At 39.6% G+C, this 22,585-nt stretch overlaps 1 protein-coding gene across 6 annotated transcripts in view; it reads right to left on the reverse strand.

Moving 5' to 3' along the window:
- Positions 1-22,585, reverse strand: part of TTC12 (tetratricopeptide repeat domain 12) — a 135,875-nt gene that overhangs the window by 89,443 nt on the left and 23,847 nt on the right. For all 6 annotated transcript variants that reach the window (XM_056542902.1, XM_056542900.1, XM_056542901.1 and 3 more), the window contains 2 exons: positions 9,545-9,666; positions 5,236-5,295 (listed from right to left, as the gene is read on the reverse strand). In XM_056542902.1, coding sequence (XP_056398877.1) covers positions 5,236-5,295; positions 9,545-9,666 — 182 coding nt within the window. The remainder of the gene's footprint in view (positions 1-5,235; positions 5,296-9,544; positions 9,667-22,585) is intronic.

The raw sequence follows: 22,585 nt of genomic DNA on the forward strand, positions 1-22,585 counted from the left end.
AACCTGTGTGTGACGGTTTTCTCCCAAAATTTGATTTTCACCCCAATATTTATTTTTAACAGCATACAAAATTACTTTTGTCTCAGATTTTTCCCAGGTTGCAATGCGGCCGAGACCTGACTCACTAGTCAGCGGATGACAGGGAGCCTGTCTGCTTCAATGGGTGGAGGGATCGCTTGGTGGGAGAGAAATTAATCTGCAACTAATGCAACAGTTGTGAGCACCCTGATTGAAAACCACAGGTCTTTTGAATGGATGCAGCTCATTTATGTTTCAATGGGTGGGGTGGCTGATGTGTGGGAGGGAGGAAAATGAAATTATGGGATTTGTAGGCAAAAAATAAAAGTCAAACAGGAAATACAAGTTCACAAAAATCTAGCCACAGTATTATGGTAATCTCATAACATAGCCATTAAGTCCCAATACAAACACAGATCCTTCCTAAGCATGTCCATTACTGTCTGCCAGGTACGTACTTAAATCACCTTATGGTGGATAACCCCTTTATGACTTCCTGGCTTAGAATTTGACTTTTCTTTAAAGGGGTATTCTGGGCAAAAATATTTTATTGCCTATCCAAAGGATAGGGGATAAGATGTCTGATCGAGGGGGGGGCGGCTGCTGAGACCCCCGCAATCTCCCTGTAGCACCTGCATTCGATGCGGGTGCTGAATCTCCAGCTTCGGAATCCTCCAGGTTTCCGGGACTGGGGACGCGACGTCATGCCACGCCCCCTCCATTCATGTCTCTGGGAGGGGGTGTGACGGTATTAAGATTTTTTAATAGAACTAATTTACAAATCTGAGAAAAAAGGGGTGTATGTGCAGCTCACAATAAATAGTACACACCGAGGTTAAACTAGGGCATGCAACTATACCATATATTGCACAAAAAAGGAAAAACCAATAGTAAAAAATTGCCCGGACCTTCTAAGTGAGTAAGTAATAGTATAGATATTAGATAAAGAAATTTAAATAAATAATTGTCTGGATCGTGCTTCAATAATAATAATATAAACAATTTATTAAAATAAGATAAATAAACTATAATTAGTTACTTCTCACAGGGCCCATGTGAGAAGAACATATACAATAAAAACAACCTTTAAGTAATATTGTGCATAAAAATGTGAATAACAAAAATTAAGACAATATTATTGGCATAATGACAATATCACTGGCATAGATTTAGTTTCTAATGTGCAGCTGGTGTTTAACCGCTGGTATCTAGGCACCAACTGCACAATAAGCGAAATATAGCTGAGGGTGCCTGTATAATCATTTCCCTCTTTAGAATATAATGTATCCTTGTAATAGTTCAACAATCTGCAACAGTTTCAAATGAATGTTACCGATCCTTATAGTGGCAACCTGGGTAAGAGGCGTTGTTACCGCAGTGTCTAGATGGTACCGGTACACTGGGTCCTCTGTGCAACATTCCAGGTGGTAATGGTAAAATCCAGCAAGGTCCTGGTAGAAGCGGTGGCGATTGGCGCTGGCAGGCGCCGATGGTCACAGATCGCCGAGAGGACGCTGGCGCTGGCAGGCGCTGGAGATGGTAAGTCCTCACCGCTGGCTAGATGGAAACGAGGACCGTACACTGGATACGAGGAGCTCACCTCGTGTTGCCGGCGTGTGACGTCAGCTGCTGCTGGAGCCGGGTTCGTTGCACTAGAAGTATTTGGCAATATTTGGACCAGACTGATACCGGACTGGATGTCCTGATGGTTTTAGCAGTTCATAAGCGGTAAACCAGCCGTGGTGGATAGGCACAATTCATAAAAAATTATATATATGCCAGTGGTCATGCCCAAAAGACTAGACGCGTTTCAGGGTTATTTAATGTAACCCTTTCCTCAGTAGTCATATGGTTGTCATAAACTATTTCCTTTTTATAGGAGCACAAATCCCGCCCATTGACTCATTTCTGGATATTAATGAAAACAGTGAATGGAATCAACGGATAGGTTCCCTAGAGAGCAATGTTAAATAGAGATGGGTATGAAAAAGCTGTGTGAATGCTGTTGAAGGTGTAAAGATGCGTTTTTACAGACAAAATGATTTTATAATTAGTGTTGAGCGGCATAGGCCATATTCGAATTCGCGAATATTCGCGAATATATAGACGAATATTCGTCATATATTCGCGAATATTCGCATATTCGTTATATTCCCGTTTTATTTTCGCATATGCGAAAATACACATATGCGAAAATTAACACATGCGAAAATTCGCATATGCGAAAATGTACATATGCTAATTTTCGCATATGCGAATTTCCGCACATGCGAATTTTCGCACGCCAGTCTCATACAGTGGTATTACAGCCTTCTTTACACCACACAAGCTGGAAGCAGAGAGGGATGATCACTGTGATGTGTACTGTGAAGAAGAAAAAAAACAAAAAAAAACAAACGAATATTCGTAATTACGAATATATAGCGCTATATTCGCGAAATTCGCGAATTCGCGAATATGCGATATTCGCGAATAATATTCACATTGCGAATATTCGCGAGCAACACTATTTATAATATTGAATGTGAAATCAGATAAAACAAAAAATTGGTGTTCAATAAAAATAATTATTAGAAAAAAATTTGGGCAAGTTAATTTTGAAAATAAGAATAAAATAACACTTGAGAGAAAAATGTAAATTAAAAGAAAAATATGAATGTAAATTCTGTAAATAGAAAATAAATTTTTTTTTCATTCCACTTTTTATCTTTATTTTCAGTTGTATTGTACTATATCTTATTTTTATTCATTTTTATTTTTATTTTCATTTTTATTATTTTTCATTCTTATATTTTTTATTTTCTATTATTTTATTTTTTTTCTATTTTATTTTTTTCCATTTTTTTTTTTTTTTATTATTATTTTTCACTCTTATTTTATTTTATTTTCATTTTTATTTCTATCCTAATTTATATTATACCTCATATTTTCTATTTACAGAATTTGCATTCATATTTTTCTTTTAATTTACATTTTTCTCTCAAGTGTTATTTTATTCTTATTTTCAAAATTAACTTGCCCAAATTGTTTTCTAATAATTATTTTTATTGAACACCAATTTTTTGTTTTATCTGATTTCACATTCAATATTATAAAATCATTTTGTCTGTAAAAACGCATCTTTACACCTTCAACAGCATTCACACAGCTTTTTCATACCCATCTCTATTTAACATTGCTCTCTAGGGAACCTATCCGTTGATTCCATTCACTGTTTTCATTAATATCCAGGAATGAGTCAACGGGCGGGATTTGTGCTCCTATAAAAAAGGAAATAGTTTATGACAACCATATGACTACTAAGGAAAGGGTTACATTAAATAACCCTGAAACGCGTCTAGTCTTTTGGGCATGACCACTGGCATATATATAATTTTTTATGAATTGTGCCTATCCACCACGGCTGGTTTACCGCTTATGAACTGCTAAAACCATCAGGACATCCAGTCCGGTATCAGTCCGGTCCAAATATTGCCAAATACTTCTAGTGCAACGAACCCGGCTCCAGCAGCAGCTGACGTCACACGCCGGCAACACGAGGTGAGCTCCTCGTATCCAGTGTACGGTCCTCGTTTCCATCTAGCCAGCGGTGAGGACTTACCATCTCCAGCGCCTGCCAGCGCCTGCCAGCGCCTGCCAGCGCCAGCGTCCTCTCGGCGATCTGTGACCATCGGCGCCTGCCAGCGCCAATCGCCACCGCTTCTACCAGGACCTTGCTGGATTTTACCATTACCACCTGGAACGTTGCACAGAGGACCCAGTGTACCGGCACCATCTAGACACTGCGGTAACAACGCCTCTTACCCAGGTTGCCACTATAAGGATCGGTAACATTCATTTGAAACTGTTGCAGATTGTTGAACTATTACAAGGATACATTATATTCTAAAGAGGGAAACGATTATACAGGCACCCTCAGCTATATTTCGCTTATTGTGCAGTTGGTGCCTAGATACCAGCGGTTAAACTCCAGCTGCACATTAGAAACTAAATCTATGCCAGTGATATTGTCATTATGCCAATAATATTGTCTTAATTTTTGTTATTTACATTTTTATGCACAATATTACTTAAAGGTTGTTTTTATTGTATATGTTCTTCTCACATGGGCCCTGTGAGAAGTAACTAATTATAGTCTATTTATCTTATTTTAATAAATTGTTTATATTATTATTATTGAAGCACGATCCAGACAATTATTTATTTAAATTTCTTTATCTAATATCTATACTATTACTTACTCACTAAGAAGGTCCGGGCAATTTTTTACTATTAATTTACAAATCTGTTTAACTTTCTGGAGCCAGTTGATATATCTTTTTTTTTTTCCTGGATAACCCCTTTAAGGACCAGCGAGCATCATCAGATAGGAAGCAGAAGGAAGGAGGCTGTCATAAATGGGGAGAGTGCAGCCCACATCATGCAACAAAAGGGAGATGAGAAATTTTGGGGGAAAGAAATGAGAGAGAAAGCCATGCTTGTGGGCCAGAAATTTGAGGGGAAGCCATTCTGGGAGCCAGACATGAGAGAGGTAGCCACTCCGGGAGGCAGGAGTGAGTGGAAGCCATCCTGTGGACCAGAAATGAGATAGGAAGTGATAATGAGGACCAGGAATGAAAGGGGGACCATGCTAGGAATGAGGAATGAGATGGAAGTTGTTTTGAAAGCTAAGAATAAGAGGGGAAGACATGCTGGAAACCAGGAATGAGATGGGGATTCATGCTGGAAACTAGGAAGAGGACCAGGAATGACATGAAGAGCCCTTCAGGAGACCAAAAATGAGATAAAAATATGAGATGGTAGCTATGCTGGGACAGGGATTTAGATGAGAACCATTTATAGTCCCAGGAATAAGGTGGAGAGCCATCTCAAGGTCTAGAAATGATATGAGGAGCCATGCTGGAGACCAGAAATAAGATTGGTAGCCTTGCTGGGGATTGTGAATTAGATGGTGTAAGTCACTAGGGATAACAAGATAGAGAGTCATGCTGGGGGACAGAAATTTGACACATAATAAAAGAAGTGATTTTTTGGATTTTTCCTTATTTGTGTTCTGTACAGTACATGCTTTCTGACTCAATTGGAGCAGATTGTATACTTATTTCTCTGAGAGGATCACTCACATAAAAGGCCACATTTCTGATGGTCAGGTTGAAGAGGTTTCACTGTATAAAATTCTTTATTATCTAACTATAACATATTATAGGAATGACTTACCTTTAATGCCCATTCACAATCACTAATAGCTTTTTCATATTTTTCTAGTTTTATGTAAGCCTGTGACAAAAGAAAATGTGTATAACATAAAGGTTACATAAGACATAAAGGTAGTAATTCAAGGATCATCCAGGATTAGAAAAACAGAGCTGATTTCTTCCAAAAACAGTGCCCCACCTGTCCTTTGGTTGTGTGTGGTATTGCAGCTTCATGCCATTGAAGTCAGTGGAGCCAAGTTGTGATATCACACAAAATGAGGACAGATGTGATGCTGTTTTTGAAAGAAATTAGCTCTCTTTTTCTAATCCTCGATAACCCCTTTAAGGTATTTTGAGATCTTAAAGGAATATTTCAGGCAACACTGAAATGCTATGTTATACCTAAAGGGTGGCACATAATTTGTCTATTTAGTGTCATACAATGACCATGCACTGGTTATAACATTTGTTTAACCTAGAGTATTACTATAAATGGACCCCCAAATCTTCCAGGCAATACTGCTGATATTCATTGACCTACATTTTTGAACCACAGGGTCTTAGAAACATATTATGTGAAATTTATGTAGAGCTGTTTATAAATAGGCAAACAAAAGCAAATAAAGTAGACAGGATGGATTTCTATCAACAAGTTTACCCTATTAACAAGATATAGAAAGATTTTTGCTGAAAAGGGTTTTTACAGTAAAGTCCAATAACTAATACAAACTTTTTTTTTATTTTTTTTTTATATATATTTTGACAGGTGTGGTATACATAAGACAAGATGTGGTGTCAGTGTTAGGTGTTATATGTAGCTAGATTTAACAGAGGTTAATTTTGTTAATGAAGTAGCTCCCTTTTGTTATTGTGAAGGTCTAATTAATTAATAACTGTTATTTTTTTTCTGCAGGATGTTTGTATTTTTCTTACCTGTATCTTGGGCTGGATGTGATGGGTCTCTTTCAATGTATCCATGACTGCCGTCCACATTGGCATTCATGTTCGCTTTATGCTTATCTGTGAGAGCTCACCTCCGGGACTAGAGCGCATTGTGTCCCTATCATTATCCTTATCCCCCGCTGCCGTGCTCCTAGCATTTAGAGTGCACCGCCGAGACCTTTCTATTCTCCGCTGCTTATTAGTGATGAACAGCAGGGGCCATATTCAAATTTGCGATATTTCGCAAATATATTGATGATTATTCGTCCTATGTTCATGAAATTTGCATATTCGCTATGTTCGTTCACTTTTTTTCCACGCGAAAATTCGCATGGAAAATTCTCATAAAAATTCACAGAAAATTTTGCATGTGAAAAAAAAAAAGAATATTAATCATTACGAATATATAGCACTATATTTTAAATATTTGCAGAATCGCAAAGTGCTGATATTTGCAATAAAAAAATTCATTCTGAATATTCGTGCTCAACACTACTGCTCATTTCCATCAGGTATGGAGGTGAGCAGCGGAGAATAGAAAGGTCCTGGCGGTGTGCTCTGATTGCTAGGAGCATAGCAGCAGCGGGGATATGGGCGGCCGCCACCGCCGGGTTCCCAACATGTCCCCACTGCTGCTCCAAGAAGATGAGAAGCATTAGGCAGTGAAGGATAATGATAATGATATAGAAACATAGAAGCATAGAATGTGTCGGCAGATAAGAACCATTTGGCCCATCTAGTCTGCCCAATAATCTGAATACTATGAATAGTCCCTGGCCCTATCTTATATGGAGGATAGCCTTATGCTTATCCCATGCATGTTTAAACTCCTTCACTGTATTTGCAGCGACCACTTCTGCAGGAAGGCTATTCCATGCATCCACTACTCTCTCAGTAAAGTACCGTAATACTTCCTGATATTACTTTTAAACCTTTGCCCCTCTAATTTAAAACAATGTCCTCTTTTTCTTCTTTTAAATATGCTCTCCTCCTTTACCATGTGGATTCCCTTTATGTATTTAAAAGTCTCTATCATATCCCCTCTGTCTCTTCTTTCTTCCAAGCTATACATGTTAAGGTCCTTTAACCTCTTCTAGTACGTTTTATCCTGCAATCCATGTACTAGTTTAGTAGCTCTTCTTTGAACTCTCTCTCTAGAGTATCTATATCCTTCTGGAGATACGGCCTCCAGTACTGCGCACAATACTCCAAATGAGGTCTCACCAGTGTTCTGTACAGCGCATGAGCACTTCTCTCTTTCTACTGCTTATACTGCTCATACCTCTCCCTATACATCCAAGCATTCTGGTGAGCTCTCACAGATAAGGATGGGGGGAACAAGGAAACGGGGGCATAAGGACACTGGGTGGGCAGGGCGGAATCAACTTATTTAGCACACTGGGGCCAGCAATTTATTATAAATATGCACGGGGGCATACATTTGGGGATAATACAGTAGTAGTTTAAAAACCCTGCCGGGAACCCTGAATGGCTCCTCGGTCCCGATCATTCAGGGCTCCTGGCAGGGGGTAATTTAAAAATGAAAGTATACACTCTACAGCCATCGCAGGGGAGCGCAGCATGCCACCCACTCCCCTGCTTTATAACTGCAGATAGTTTTGGGTCTCAGAAGTGAGACCCGATGCGATCGATCCCTTATCCCCTGTACTACTACCCCCACCATGGAACAGACTCTGTTCCATGATGGGGGTAGTAGTACAAACACTAATCTAGCCTCCCAGCCGCCTGAAGACTCCCACAGCCAGGGAACTACTACTTGCATCATGGAATGGAGTCTTTTCCATGATGGGAGTAGTAGTAGTACTGGCTGCAGGAGTCTGCAGACGGCTGATACTAATGGATGAATAACTGATGTGCACGTGTGTGTTTGTGTGTGTGTGTCACGTGCAACAGACACTCCTGATTGGCCAATACCCCACAAACATAAGCAAACACTGATAGGGCAACATAGCAACCAAACACCTAGCTATGTGAGAGACAGAATGCTAAACAGAAGGGCGGGAACTAGGCTTCAGCATAAATGAAGGGAAAGTACTGGGGCGGACAAACAGTAAGCTGGGCGGAACCCAAATGAAAGCAAAGTGGTGTGCTGCGATTTGCAGCCCAGCAACAAAAAGGAAACAGCAAAAGCTAAAAAAAAAAACATCAACTTGCAGACAAAAAAACACCAGAAAACTGAAAATTTGTAACCAAGACACAAAGTAAACAAAGGACAAACAACAATAAGGGTAACTTAAGTTGACAAAAACACAATGACCACCAAGTATGTGTACTAGGTAAGCTGCAATGCTCTGATTGTAAATATATAGTATAGGTCATTCACAGTGCATGTAGCAATATCATTTAGTTAGAAACTTAAAAGCAATACTTTAGATACCACTTCACTGTAGATACCACCTTTGTCAATTTTTATTTGAAGGAAGAGTACCCCCAGAGACAAGATTATCACAGTGGGTCTGTGTGAGGGGACCCCCAACTGTAATTTTTGGGAAACCTGACAGTAAGTGACCAGTCTATTCCCCTTCAAAACCACATCATAGCAAATAAGGAACAGCATGGTGCCCGCTGAAATGGTCTGTCCATATAATGCAGGTCAGTGGGTCAGTCAGAGATGCTTTTTGGAGCTGTGAATAAGTGACTCTTCTGCATGAAATCTGAATTCCTTAATAAAGGTATTCATATTTTGTTTTTTCAAACATACAATGATGCTAGTTTACCATCAATCTCATCTCTTGGTACAAAAGTGGATTTCCACACACAAATTTTTATTTGCATAATCTTGAAATTCCGCAAAGTTTAAATTTTTGACATTGTTGAACTCATTTCTCCTAAATGAACCTGGATTAAGTCAGTTTTTGTGTTTTAGCCTCCAGCATTGTAAATTAAAGGAGAACTCTACCCCTAGACATTTTATCCTCTATCCAAAGGATAGGGAATAAGATGTCTTATCGCAGGGGGTCTGCCCACTGGGGCTCCCTGCAATCCCCAACCCAGCACCCCAACATCCTAACATTTATGATCAGAACGTCGGCTGAGCTAGGTTTCAGGCGGCTGTGGTCATCACACCCCCTCCATAAATGTCCACAGGAGGGGGCGCTTGTAATCCAATCCGAAACAGAGCGGAGTTAGCTCCATGTAGCGGATTACTGGTGTCTGGCCAGAAATTGTGGGGGGGGGGCAGTGGTCGGACATCTTATACCCTATCCTTTGAATCGGGAGAAGATGTCTGGGGTGGAGTACCACTTTAAATCCAAACTTTTATTCTGATGACCACCAACATTTATTGCCTCCCAAAGCATGGGACAAAATCTGTCCATTTTGTTGTCAAATTAAGTTTTAACCCTATATGGTGCTGTATCTTGACTTACCTGAGCTCGGTTGGTATATAAGACCTGCATGTCTTTTAGTTTCTCCAGCCCTTCACTGTAACATTGAATTGCTGTTTCATAGTCACCTTTGTCAAATGCCTTGTTTCCTAAATCCTTTAGTGCTATAAATAAACAGTATATAATATTAATATCTTAAGGGCAAACAAATTAAGTTTGGTGAGGCAACTTAGCAGAAAATTTGGTAAGAGCCCCAGTCCCACCTCTGGTCCCTTGACCCCACACATGCTCATGGCACTCACCCCTTCTGGAGTATATGTAAATTATGGACCCTTAGGCTATGTTCACATGGCAGAATATGGAATTTAAGCAGTATTCTGTGCTCTCGAAACACAGAATTCTGCAGTAATTCAAAGCCCCATTGACTTCAATGGAATTCCGCCATGGAATTCCACAAAATTAAAGGCAGGTCTTTGATGCAGAATTTCTGCAGCAGAATTGCGACTGCCAAAATTCCGCTGTGTGAATGGAATACCATTTAGGTCAATGGGCATTAAATTTCGGTGGAATTTCCAGCAGAATTCTTTGTAATTCCACATGGAAATTCCATTATGTAAACATAGACTTACACTTCAAAAGAGAAAGCCAAGTTTTTGTGAGGGGCAACTTTCCACATCTTGACTAAAAAGGACTGTGCGGTCATGTGTTGCCTCAAGTGTTAAACATAAAAAAAATGTTGATTTAAACAATAGATTGTTTTCTGCAGATACATTCCCTTTTACAACTTCTGTACATTATGGAAATTAATTATTGGCAATATTAGGTTTAGCAGAAAACAAAACCTATGTTAGAGGTTTTGCAATTTTGCTAAATTTTGCAGGAATATTGGTGAATTAAAGCAGCTCTTAAGGGTTGGTGAGGGGATATATGTCCCATCCATACAATTCAAGCCTTTTTTTGTGTCGAAAAGTTTCTTGAAGTGCTTAAAATTTAACGTTTAATGTTAGCAAGTTAAAATAAAGTGCCAAAATTCTGATCTAAGCATTACAACATCTGATATAAGTGTTATATATAGGTAAGTATCAACATGTGGTGATGGGCATCACAAATAAGCAGGGAAGTACCCACTCAAGTATAGTTATTAGTAAATCTGAAGAGATGACGAACTGGCATTTGAGTGAAACTAAGAAATCTGATAGGGTCTGGATAGATAGCGGGAGTGCCCGTCGAGCCGGATCTAGTGGGTTTTTCCCGTGAGGAAGTTGTGAGCTATTTTGCGACAGGAACGCGTTATCAGTTCTGGGGGTATGCTAATTGTGAGCCCATTGTTACACAGGGTCCACTTTATATACTTTGGAGTCCACTCTGGTTCGGACTAAGTCTCACAGTATTATCTGCAGACTTGCTTTGTCATGTTTTTCCTCTGATTGTGGATAAGGGATTTGCATATTTATGCCTACATCAAAGATTTATTTTGAATTCTGACGCTTTATTTTAACTTGCTAACATTAAACGTTAAGTTTTAAGCACCTCAAGTACTTTGACTTTTTTGTATATTGCCTTGAAGAATATTATCTTACAGATTGCCCTTATTTTTTTTTTTCATTTTGTGTAGAAAAGTCGAAGTAATGTCTTGGTTGTGCAAAGTTTGTGTACCTTTTTGCTATAGTGATTTTGACTAAAATGGCTTTGGTACACACTTTTGGTTTAACACTGTGCAGTGGTTGATGATTTATGATGTGCAACTTTTCGAAAAAGTTGCAAGTTTTTCACAAAGCACTAAATTTGTCATAATTCTACACCAGCCCAGATCTGGCTTACAAAACTGGCTGTGGACAGCAATTTAAAAAATATTTGCACATTATTTATAATTAAAAAAAAATTTTTTTTTGCAATGCAAGTAAAGAATTGCAAGCTGGTCGCAGAGGAGAAATCATAAAAAAGCAGGTGATTTATTGTTTTATGCACAAAATATATCAATCCCGTGCAATATTATGGTAATACATTGCATCTAAGCAAAATCAAAGCAAAAATAAATTACTTCAGAACACATTTTCTAATACCACACAATAATATATGCCCTTCAATGTCTCATGTCTCAAAGTGGATGAAGGAACAAGAACGTGGAAAGATGGATCTTGATGGGGTGATTCTCCCATTTAAAAATGTTTATTAAGGGTGTATTCACACATACAAGGTCTGATGCAGATTTGATGCATTGTTCAATCATTTAGTTTACATTGAAATCTGCAGCATAAATTGTGCAGCAGATCCTGTAGTGTAGAGGTTAATACACCATAAAACGATAAATACATAAATTAAAGTAATCGCACTGTGCAACACATTTCTGGTCTATAACAGACCCTTCTTCAGGCATGCACATGAAAAGCATTGCACAGTGCAGTTACTGTATTATATGTAGACATTGTTTTATTCTTATTATTCATTTTTTGAATACAAGAACACCTGACTTGGATCCTTCTTTCCAAGTATTTGTTTCTACAGTGGGGCAAAAAAGTATTTAGTCAACCACCAATTGTGCAATAGTGTTGAGCACGAATATTTGTATGGAAATGATTTATTGCCAATAGTGCTATATGACGAATATTAGAATTTTTTTTTGTTTTATTTTCACATTTTTATGCGAATTTTCCATGCAAATTTTCGCACGGTAAAAAAATTAATGAACATAGCAAATATGCGAATTTTGCGAACATAGGACCAATAATCGTCAATATATTTATAAATTCAAATATGGCCCCTGCCGCTCATCACTATTGTGCAAGTCCTCCCACTTAAAAAAGATGATAAAGGCCTGTAATTTTCATCATAGGTATACCTCAACTATGAGAGACATGAGAAAAAATATCAATAAAATCAGATTTTTAAAGACTTTATTTGCAAATGATGGTGGAAAATAAGTATTTGGTCAATAACAAAAGTTCATCTCAATACTTTGTTATGTACCCTTTGTTGGCAATGACAGAGGTCAAACGTTTTCTGTAAGTCTACACAAGGTTTTCACACACTGTTGTTGGTATTTTGGCGCATTCCTCCATGCAGATCTCCTCTAGACACGGGCTTTCAACTCCCCCCAAAGGTTTTCTATGGGGTTGAGATCTGGAGACTGGCTAGGCCACTCCAGGACCTTGAAATGCTTCTTACGAAGCCACTCCTTCGTTGCCCAGGTGGTGTGTTTGGGATCATTGTCATGCTGAAACACCCAGCCACGTTTCATCTTCAATGCCCTTGCTGATGGAAGGAGCTTTTCACTCAAAATCTCATGATACATGGCCCTATTCATTCTTTCTTTAACACAGATCAGTTGTCCTGGTCCCTTTGTGGAAAAACTGTCCCAAAGTATGATGTTTCCACTCCCATGCTGCACATTAGGTATGGTGTTCTTTGGATTCAACTCAGCATTCTTTTTCCTCCAAACAAGACGAGTTGAGTTTTTACCAAAAAGTTCTACTTTGGTTTCATCTGACCATATGACATTCTCCCAATCCTCTTCTGGATCATCCAAATGTTCTTTTCAGACAGGCCAAGTCATGAACTGGCTTAAGCAGGGGGACACTTCTGGCACTGCATGATTTCAGTCGCTGGTGGTGTAGTGTGTTACTGATGGTAGCCTTTGTTACTTTGGTCCCAGCTCTCTGCAGGTAATTCACTAGGTCCCCCCCCCCTCCCGTGTGTTTCTGGGATTTTTTCTCACCGTTCTTGTGATCATTTTGACACCACAGGGTGAGATCTTGCGTGGAGCCACAGATCGAGGGAGATTATCAGTGGTTATGTATGTCTTCAATTTTCTAATAATTGCTCCCACAGTTGATTTCTTCACACCAAGCTGCTTGCCTATTGCAGATTCAGTCTTCCCGGCCTGGTGCAGGTCTACAATTTTGTTTCTGGTGTCCTTCGACAGCTGTTTGGTCTAAGCCATATTGGAGTTTGGAGTGTGACTGTTTGAGGTTGTGGACAGTTGTCTTTTATACTGATAACAAGATCAAACAGGTGCCATTAATACAGGTAACGAGTGGAGGACAGAGGAGACTCTTAAGAAGAAGTTACAGGTGTGTGAGAGCCAGAAATCTTGCTTGTTTGAAGGTGATCAAATACTTATTTTCCACCATAATTTGCAAATAAATTCTTTAGAAATCAGACAATGTGATTTTATGGATTTTTTTTTTCATTATGTCTCTCATAGTTGAGGTATACCTATGATGAAAATTACAGGCTTATCATCTTTTTAAGTGGGAGAATTTGCACAATTGGTGGCTAACTAAATACTTTTTTGCCCTACTGTATAAAATTACAGACCCTGTAGTGCAGTTTTGGGTGGATCTGTGGCTGCTGACCCAACATTGACATTACCAGCTAGATCAGATGTTGTGCTCTTAGCACAGTGGGGGAGATTAATGAACGTGTGTTTAGCTACAGACATTTTTTAAAGTAAGTTATTAGGCTCAGGTTATGTGTGCATACGCCTAAGTCTCATGTGGTGTGATAAATTTGACACATGTGCACATGTGTGGGATTTTTGCTTCTGTGAAGTTGTTGTAGACAGGTTTTGTAAGTGAAAACATTGCTGGCATTGGTTTGTGACATTTGGAGCCCTCTGCAACATAATATGCGGCATTACGAGAAAATTCTCACATGACAAATTTACAACTGTTGCAATGTGAAAGGGCAAAATCACATTGGCACAAAAAGGCTCACAAAAAGTTGCAAAACCATTCATATGCCAAATTTGTGCCTTTTTTTTTCACACCAAAAGATGAGTAAAATGCTTGATAAATGTCCTCCAATGTCCTCTGGTAAGCATAAAATGTCCTTGTCTATGTTCATACCTTGGTGACATCGCACCAGAAGCATGCTCTATTTTTGTATATTGCAGCATCACAGTGGTGAAAGCAGATGAAAGTGAATACAAGTCAGGCTCATGTATATTTGCAAGGTATTCTGGGCTACCCTGACATCATCTCAGTATTATTAGTACATCCTTCATTCACTCTTGGGGAAAAAAAAACATCTCATCCCTTCTCCTGTAAAAGCGCTATTGCCAGATTTGCGCAAGCTGAGCCTGGCAAAGTACGATGTTCGGCAAGCCGCGTTTATCTCTAAGTTCTGAGTGAGAGCAAGTTTTCTGGGCTCCGCTCACCCATCTCTACTTTAAATCAATTTTACAGTGGTTAAATTATCTAATAAGCCTGCCTGACCCCATGTTTCTCCTTATTTTGTACTAGACATTTACTAGTTCCCTAGAATGTAATAAGGCAAAACAAATAAATTCCATCATAGAACATTGAGCAATGTTATATATAAAAAAAAAAAAAAAACATATTGCAAGAGAATTAAAAGCAGTATGCATATACACAGTATATACCCTAAGCATATTATCTGTTATTTATTAAGAAATGCTATACTGGTTATTTTTCTTTACCATGGCCATCTCTCAGCAGTGAAGAAAGTGGGAAGTATAAAAAGTAAGTACCGTATTTATCGGGGTATACCACGAACCGGCCTATAACACACACCCTCATTTTACCAAGGATATTTGGGTAAAAAAAGTTTTTTCCCAAATATCCATGGTAAAATGAGGGTGCGTGTGTGCGCATGTATACCCGGATATACCCCCAGGAAAGGCAGGGGGAGAGAGGCCGTAGCTGCCTGCTTCCCTCCCCCTGCCTTTCCTGGGGTCTAGAGCGCTGCTGTCGGCCCTTCTCACCCCCTGGCTATCGGCGCCGCTGCCCGTTCTGTCCCCCTGACTATCGGTGACGGCGCCGATAGCCAGGGGGAGAGAAGCGGTGCCGACAGCCAGGGGGAGAGAAGGGGCAGCGGCACCCATTGCCGGCGCCGCTGCCCCGTTGCCTCCCCCCATCCCCAGTGGCATAATTACCTGAGTCGGGTCCGCGCTGCTGCAGGCCTCCGGCGTGCGTCCCCTGCGTCGTTGCTATGCACGGCGTGGCGCACTGACGTCATGCGCCGCGCCGTTCAGCGCATAGCAACGACGCCGGGGACGCACGCCGGAGGCCTGCAGCAGCGCGGACCCGACTCAGGTAATTATGCCACCGGGGATGGGGGGAGGCAACGGGGCAGCGGCGCCGGCAATGGGTGCCACTGCCCCTTCTCTCCCCCTGGCTGTCGGCGCCGCTTCTCTCCCCCTGGCTATCGGCGCCGGCAATGGGGCGCCGGCACCGATAGTCAGGGGGACAGAACGGGCAGCGGCGCCGATAGCCAGGGGGTGAGAAGGGCCGACAGCAGCGCTCTAGACCCCAGGAAAGGCAGGGGGAGAGAAGCGGGCAGCGACGGCCTCTCTCCCCCTGCCTTTCCTGGGGGTGTATCGGCGTATAACACGCACACAGACTTTAGGCAAAAAATTTTTGCCTAAAAAGTGCGTGTTATACGCCGATAAATACGGTATATTGTTGGGTTGTTAGAAAAAATATGTAATATTTTCATGTCATTTTGCATAGTAACTATATATGGGCTTAAATATGGTAATCTATCTTCAATCAGCAGAAATATGGGGAATCTTTGTTTCAAGGACATTTCCATGCATCTGTTTTAGAAACTGACCTCATGAGCTGGACTTGTATTGACTCTCACTGAATCAATTGAGCTTAATAACACTTTGCACCCTTTTTCCACTTCGCCTTAATTTTAATCATATGGATTTTTTTGCTTTTCAGTTTACAGCTCAAAATAATTATCACATTTCAGATCAAATGACTTCCATTGGTTTGTAATGAGATTTATTATTTCTATTCTTCAAAGGCAAATAATGATCACTAAAAATGTTTTTTTTATGTGTGTGTGTAAATTCTTCCTTTGTTAGAGTATGTCATGTCTAATTAACTTTCACAATGCCTTGTCTATTGTGTGATCTTTTTATTCAACTTAGGATGATGTCTATGTTCTTAGGCAAAGATTGTTTTCTTAATCATCTGCTTTGAAAATGTCATTCATTATTAAAATGAAAAAAAAATCAAAAAGTTTGAGAAGTTTGTTTTCCTATGGTTCAATAGGTATTATAAATCTGAAAATTGTAATTGTAATTGAAAAAGTAACACTTGAAGGCTTCTTTACAGAAAAGAATAAATATTTTTAAAGGGGTACTTCACTGCAAAACATTTTGTTTTTATCAACTGGTGCCAGAAAAGTTAAACAGATTTGTAAATTACTTCTATTTAAAAATCTTAACCCTTCCAGTTCTTATCAGCTGTTGTATGCTCTAGAGGAAGTTCTTTTCTTTTTAAATTTCCTTTCTGTATGACAACAGTGATCTCTGCTGACACGTCTGTCCATTTTAGGAGCAAATTCCCATAGCAAACCTATCCTGCTCTGGACAATACCTAAAATGGACAGAGGTGTCAGCAGAGAGCACTGTGGTCAGACAAAAGGAAATTCAAAAATAAAAGAACTTCCTGTGGAGCATATAGCAGCTGATAAATAGTGAAAGGATTAAGATTTTTAAATAGAAGTCATTTACAAATCTGTTTAACCTTCTGGCACCAGTTGATTTAAAAAAAATGTTTTCCAGGGGAGTCCCCCTTTAAGATCTAAATTGCACTTCGGTTGGACAACACATTCTCATAATCCTCATGGATGACCTGTATGAACTTATCTGATCTCAAGAATTATTTTGCCTTTCATAATGCATCAAATAGTTATGTATGAAACATCAAGTAAAAGGCAAGGTGCTTGATTCCCCGGTTATTAGCATTGATTTTACAGTCATCATATTTTTGGGAAAGTGTGACTTTACAACCACAGTAACCTCCATTACAGTTAAACAACCAATATTAGGGGAGTAGAAGTAAAGTTTATACTTTGCGCTCAGATGTATGGATGTGATTAATTTAGACATAGATTAGACAGGGTTTAACCCCTTAAGGACCAAGACAATTACGGCTGTACACCCCTTAACCCCTTAAGGACCAAGCCCATTTTGGCCTTAAGGACCAGAGCGTTTTTTGCACATCTGACCACTGTCACTTTAAACATTAATAACTCTGGAATGATTTTAGTTGTCATTCTGATTCCGAGATTGTTCTTTCGTGACATATTCTACTTTAACATGGTGGTAAATTTTTGTGGTAACTTGCATCCTTTCCTTGTGAAAAATCCTAAAATTTGATGAAAAATTTGAAAATTTAGCATTTTTCTAACTTTGAAGCTCTGTGCTTGTAAGGAAAATGTATATTACAAATAAAAAAAAATTTTATTCACATATACAATATGTCTACTTTATGTTTGCATCATAAAATTGACGTGTTTTTACTTTTGGAAGACACCAGAGGACTTCAAAGTTCAGCAGCAATTTTCCAATTTTTCACAAAATTTTCAAACTCACTATTTTTCATGGACCAGTTCAGGTTTGAAGTGGATTTGAGGGGCCTTCATATTAGAAATACCCCACAAATTACCCCATTATAAAAAGTGCACCCCCCAAAGTATTCAAAATGACATTCAGTCAGCATTTTAACCCTGCCCCTCGGTCCCGCCGCTGGTTCGGGTAAGACCGCCGGTCCCCGCGTGTTCCCCCACCTATGCCGCGAGCCCCCGCAGCCATCGTCCCCCGTTCTGCCCGACTTCCAGGGGCGGGCAGTGCGGGGGATCTGAACTTTCACCCCAGGTCACTGTGATTGGTCCACAGGGACCAATCACAGTGATCGCTGACCAGGACCATCAATGGATGGTCCTGGGGGGTGAAGCAGAAGTTGTCCCCTGCTGGAAACAGCGGGACTTCTGCTGGTTAACCCGTGCAATGCTGCGCATCGCCGGGTTAACTGAATGTCATTTATAAACGTCGGGATGCGCGAACGCACTGCACAACCCGGCGTTTATATATGACATTCTGCGGGAAGGGGTTAAAGACCAAGGCCCTCATTTACTATTCTAAACCCCACCTCTTTTGTCGGGTTTTTTTGTCGCATCTTTGTCTGCGCCATGTCGCAGACATCCTGCGCCAGTCTGCGACACGATGCAACATTTTTTCCCGACGGACCCAATGTGGATTCTCCCAAACCCGAAAAAGGGGCGTTACCCGACATTTCTGAGCTTTCCCAAGTATTTATTAAGGTTTCCAACCCGAATTTGTTGAATTGTTGTGGATTTTTTCCCGACAGCTCAGAGGAGTTGGAAACCAAAACCAACAAAACCCACGTGCGACAAACAGGATGCGACATAATAATAAATACCAAGGGAAAAAAGCAGTCGGGTAAGAAAGCAACATAGACTTACAACCCGATTTTCTTAGTAAATGAGGGCCCAAGTCTGTTTTTTTTCAAATCAGGGATTTATGACTTTTTTTTACTCTTGCCATATAATTCTGACATTATTTTTTATTTATAAGTTGTACTTCATGTACATAGTAAAAGTAGCCTGATATCATTTGTATTTTTTTTTTACAATGCAAAAAATCATTAAAAAAAATAAAGATTTTTTGCTATTTTGACACTAATAGCTTTCATAAAATTATACTTACTGAGCAAATAGTTTATAAAACTTATACTATGTCTACTTTATTTTTTTATTTTGAAATAATTTTTTTATTAACATTTTAAATGAATTAGAAGCCTAACAATTTTACTTGAAATTTAGAAAATTTAGAAAATTTGAAAAGTACATCTTTTTTTATCTGCTATGCAAGGTTCGCAGATACTTGAAGGTGGTAGAACATAGGAACCCCCCCCCCCCCCCAAATAACCCCATTTCAAAAACTAGACCCCTCAAGGTATTCACTAGGAGGTACTAGTGAGTATTTTGACACCATACATTTTTGGCAGGAATTATGATAAAGTCAGTGTTAAAAATTCGAAATTTTATTATTTCACAAATGCTTTATTTGTGGGACATATTTTTTGTACATCGCTTCTGATATTGAAAGAAATGCACCCTATACTTCATTGAGCTGCTCGACCCGTGTTTGGAAATACCCCCGCTTAGGCCATATTTGGTTCCTTGGCCATGGGGTAGGACTCAAAAGGAGAGGAGCGCCATTTGTCTTTCAGGGCATCATTTTAGGCCAAATGGATTATAGGCCGCACTTCATGCCTGCAAAGGGTTTTAGCTGCCAGAACCATACAGAACCCCCACAAGTGACCACAGTTTTGTAAACTACACCACCTAAAATATTCACCTAGACCAAAAGTGAGTACTTTGAGTACTTTTTTGTGTGGCTGGAATGGTTACAAAGTCAGTGGAAAAATAAAAATTAGCTTTTTTTCATAAATGCATCATTTGTGGGGCTTTTTTTTTTACATTGTGTCTGAAAAGGAGGAAATGAATCCCATATTTTCTTACTCTGTTCATCCCGTGTTCAGTAATACCCCCGCTTAGGCCATATTTGGTTTCGCCAGTAGGAACTGGCTTTTTCAAGAGTGTGAGGTACCTCACACTCTTGAAAAAGCCAGTTACTACTGGCGAAACGTTGAATCAGAGGAGAATAGATTTTAGCTCAATCCCTGTTTTTGAATATGGATGGACCACGGAGCTGTGCGATGCTATGTCTGTAGACGGCATCAGAGCAGAGAACTGCAAACAGAGCTCCGCAGTCACTTACATCCATGCATAGGATGCCATAGAACTGAAATATAACAAATAAGGGATTGTAATTTTAATCACACACTGCCACCTAGTGGTAATCGAGCACCCTTAATTATTAGTTGCAAAAAGAATAAAAGTTAAGTTTTAGACCGGAGAGGGTCTTTATTCAGGGTTTCCCTTAGGGGACTTATATTGTTAATATTGCTCTAGTAGCCCATAGATCCCTCAGGGGGTATTTTCGTTAGTTGTTATATTTGGTTGCATGGCCACATGGTGGGATCCAAAAGGATATGAGTGCCATTCAGGATATCATAATAGAAATTATAGGCCGCACTTCATTTTGCAAAGCATTCTAGCTGTCAGAACAATACCCCACCACCAGAAGTGACCACATTTTCGAAACTACAACCCCTAAAGTATTCACCTAGGGCAAAAGTGAGTACCTTGAGCCCTTATTGTGCGGCTAGAATTATTTCAAAGACAGTGGAAAAAAATAGAAATTAGCTTTTTTTTCACAAATCACCTGGTAGGACCAAGAAGGAGAGGAACCCCCTTTGGCTTTCAGGGCTTTTATTATATGAATTATAGACCCCACTCCATGCCTGCAAAGGATCAGAGCTGGCAGAACAATACTGCACCCCTACAAATGACCCAATGTGGACAGCAAAATGTTTGTCTCGGAAAGAAATAAGCATTAGCTGGACCAGGGACCACTCTGATTGGTTCTTGGTTGGCTAGCAGTAATGCAAAAAAAAAAAAAAAAAAGAAAATCTTGAATAAACTGGTTTATTTTGTTGGGGGGGGGGGGTTGGATGATAGTCCCCATTCATACTACATTTTTGCAGTATAGGTGTCCATTGGAGTCATGTAAAAAAAGGGATGCCAATGTATACTGTACCAGTCTCATTCAGATATGAATGGAACTGCTACAGTATACGTCAGCATTCTTTTTTGATGTGAAGTTGATGTATACCTCTAACATACTGTTGAAACACAGTATGAATGGGGCCTTTGTAAAAAAAAAAAATGTACTAAGTGTAAGGTCGCATAGAGCGCATTCACAGCGTATTTCACACTGCAGATGCCACGCCGACAGCCGCAAGATCACTGCTGTGGCTGGGTAGCTCAGTGTGTCTGCTCGTAAATGATGGTGGGAAATTGGCCACTATGAGTACACATAAAAAGCAACCAAGCTGCAGCAGGGAGCTCATTATTGTGACTGCTGGTGGGCATCCTCAGCATGTAATATGCTGTGGATGTGTGCCGTGTGATCCTACATATTATGCATTATTATTTTTTATTATATTTATTTAATAAATGTATTTAAAAAAAATTTAGACTTTTTTAGACTTTTTAACTTTTTTTTTACCCTTTTTTAAATTTTTTTTAACCTCTGGCACATTCTGACAAGCAGTTACCGCATCGCGGAGTGCTGCAGAGGGGAAGAGTGAGCCGCCTCCCTCTGTCAAAACAATTACAGCTCGCAATTAGGTTTTTTCCCAACCTCATCCTGATAGGTGAATTTAGATTGTGAGCCCCAATGGGGACAGGGACCAGTTGTAATGTACAGCGCTGTGAAATCTGTGTACACTATATAAAGAATTGTTAATATATTAGATGCATTTTTACTAAAATGTGTTTCATTTGACAAAATGAATTCTATATTTCTTATGTTTGGTTCCCTGTGTCTATTTTTTTTATTTTTTTTCATGTAGTAGTTACATAACTTTAGTTGGTTTTCCCCCCGAAGTTTGCTACATTTTTAGGTCCTATTGAAACAACAGGGTCAGAAATATGCAGCATCGGGTCCATCAGAGGAAATTATTTTGGGATCGCACCCTACTTTTTGTATGTCCACTTTAAGGTAATCATTGCCCACCCATGGTTTAATAAGGTATCTAGTTTCAAAGTTAGCTTCAAATCGAGTTGCCTTTTGCAAGACCTTTGAACCTAGTCTTGGGGGTACATTATTGTGTCAAAGCTTGGGCCCACCCGCAGGATCCTCTGGTACTCTGATGGGCTGGATTTATTTTATGCATCATTTACCAAGGTCAGAGATGAGCACATTTTAGAAAAATTTTATTCGTCCGATTAGCCGAATTTTCTGGAAAAATTTGGTTGGGTCCTAACACCCATAGGGATTGTGCTGTGTTAGTGAAATAATACAGTTATTCAGTATGACATGCAGATTACAGGCATCACTATTAGAATCACTGCCACAGAGCATCTGGATGTGGCAGATTTTTTATGTAATTTTTATTTTATTTTATTTGAATTTATTTTTATTTTTAGATTACCCATTTTGGTGAGCATTGAGCTGGCGGTCCACCATGAGGTGAGCTGCTACCTGTTCCAGCCCCTGCCTTTCAGCGCACCCCCATACTCTGAGTGTCCACTTGAAAAGGGAGGGACTTCAGTACCAGTAACTTGGACAGGAGCACATTCATCTTCTGTGCCATTGGATGCGCATAAAGCTAGAAGTGGCTGCAGTGAAAAAGCTTGAACTTTTATCTTAAAATTGAGCTGGAGGTCCTC

The sequence above is a fragment of the Hyla sarda genome, chromosome 10 (assembly GCF_029499605.1).
Source record: "Hyla sarda isolate aHylSar1 chromosome 10, aHylSar1.hap1, whole genome shotgun sequence".
NCBI lineage: Eukaryota > Metazoa > Chordata > Amphibia > Anura > Hylidae > Hyla > Hyla sarda.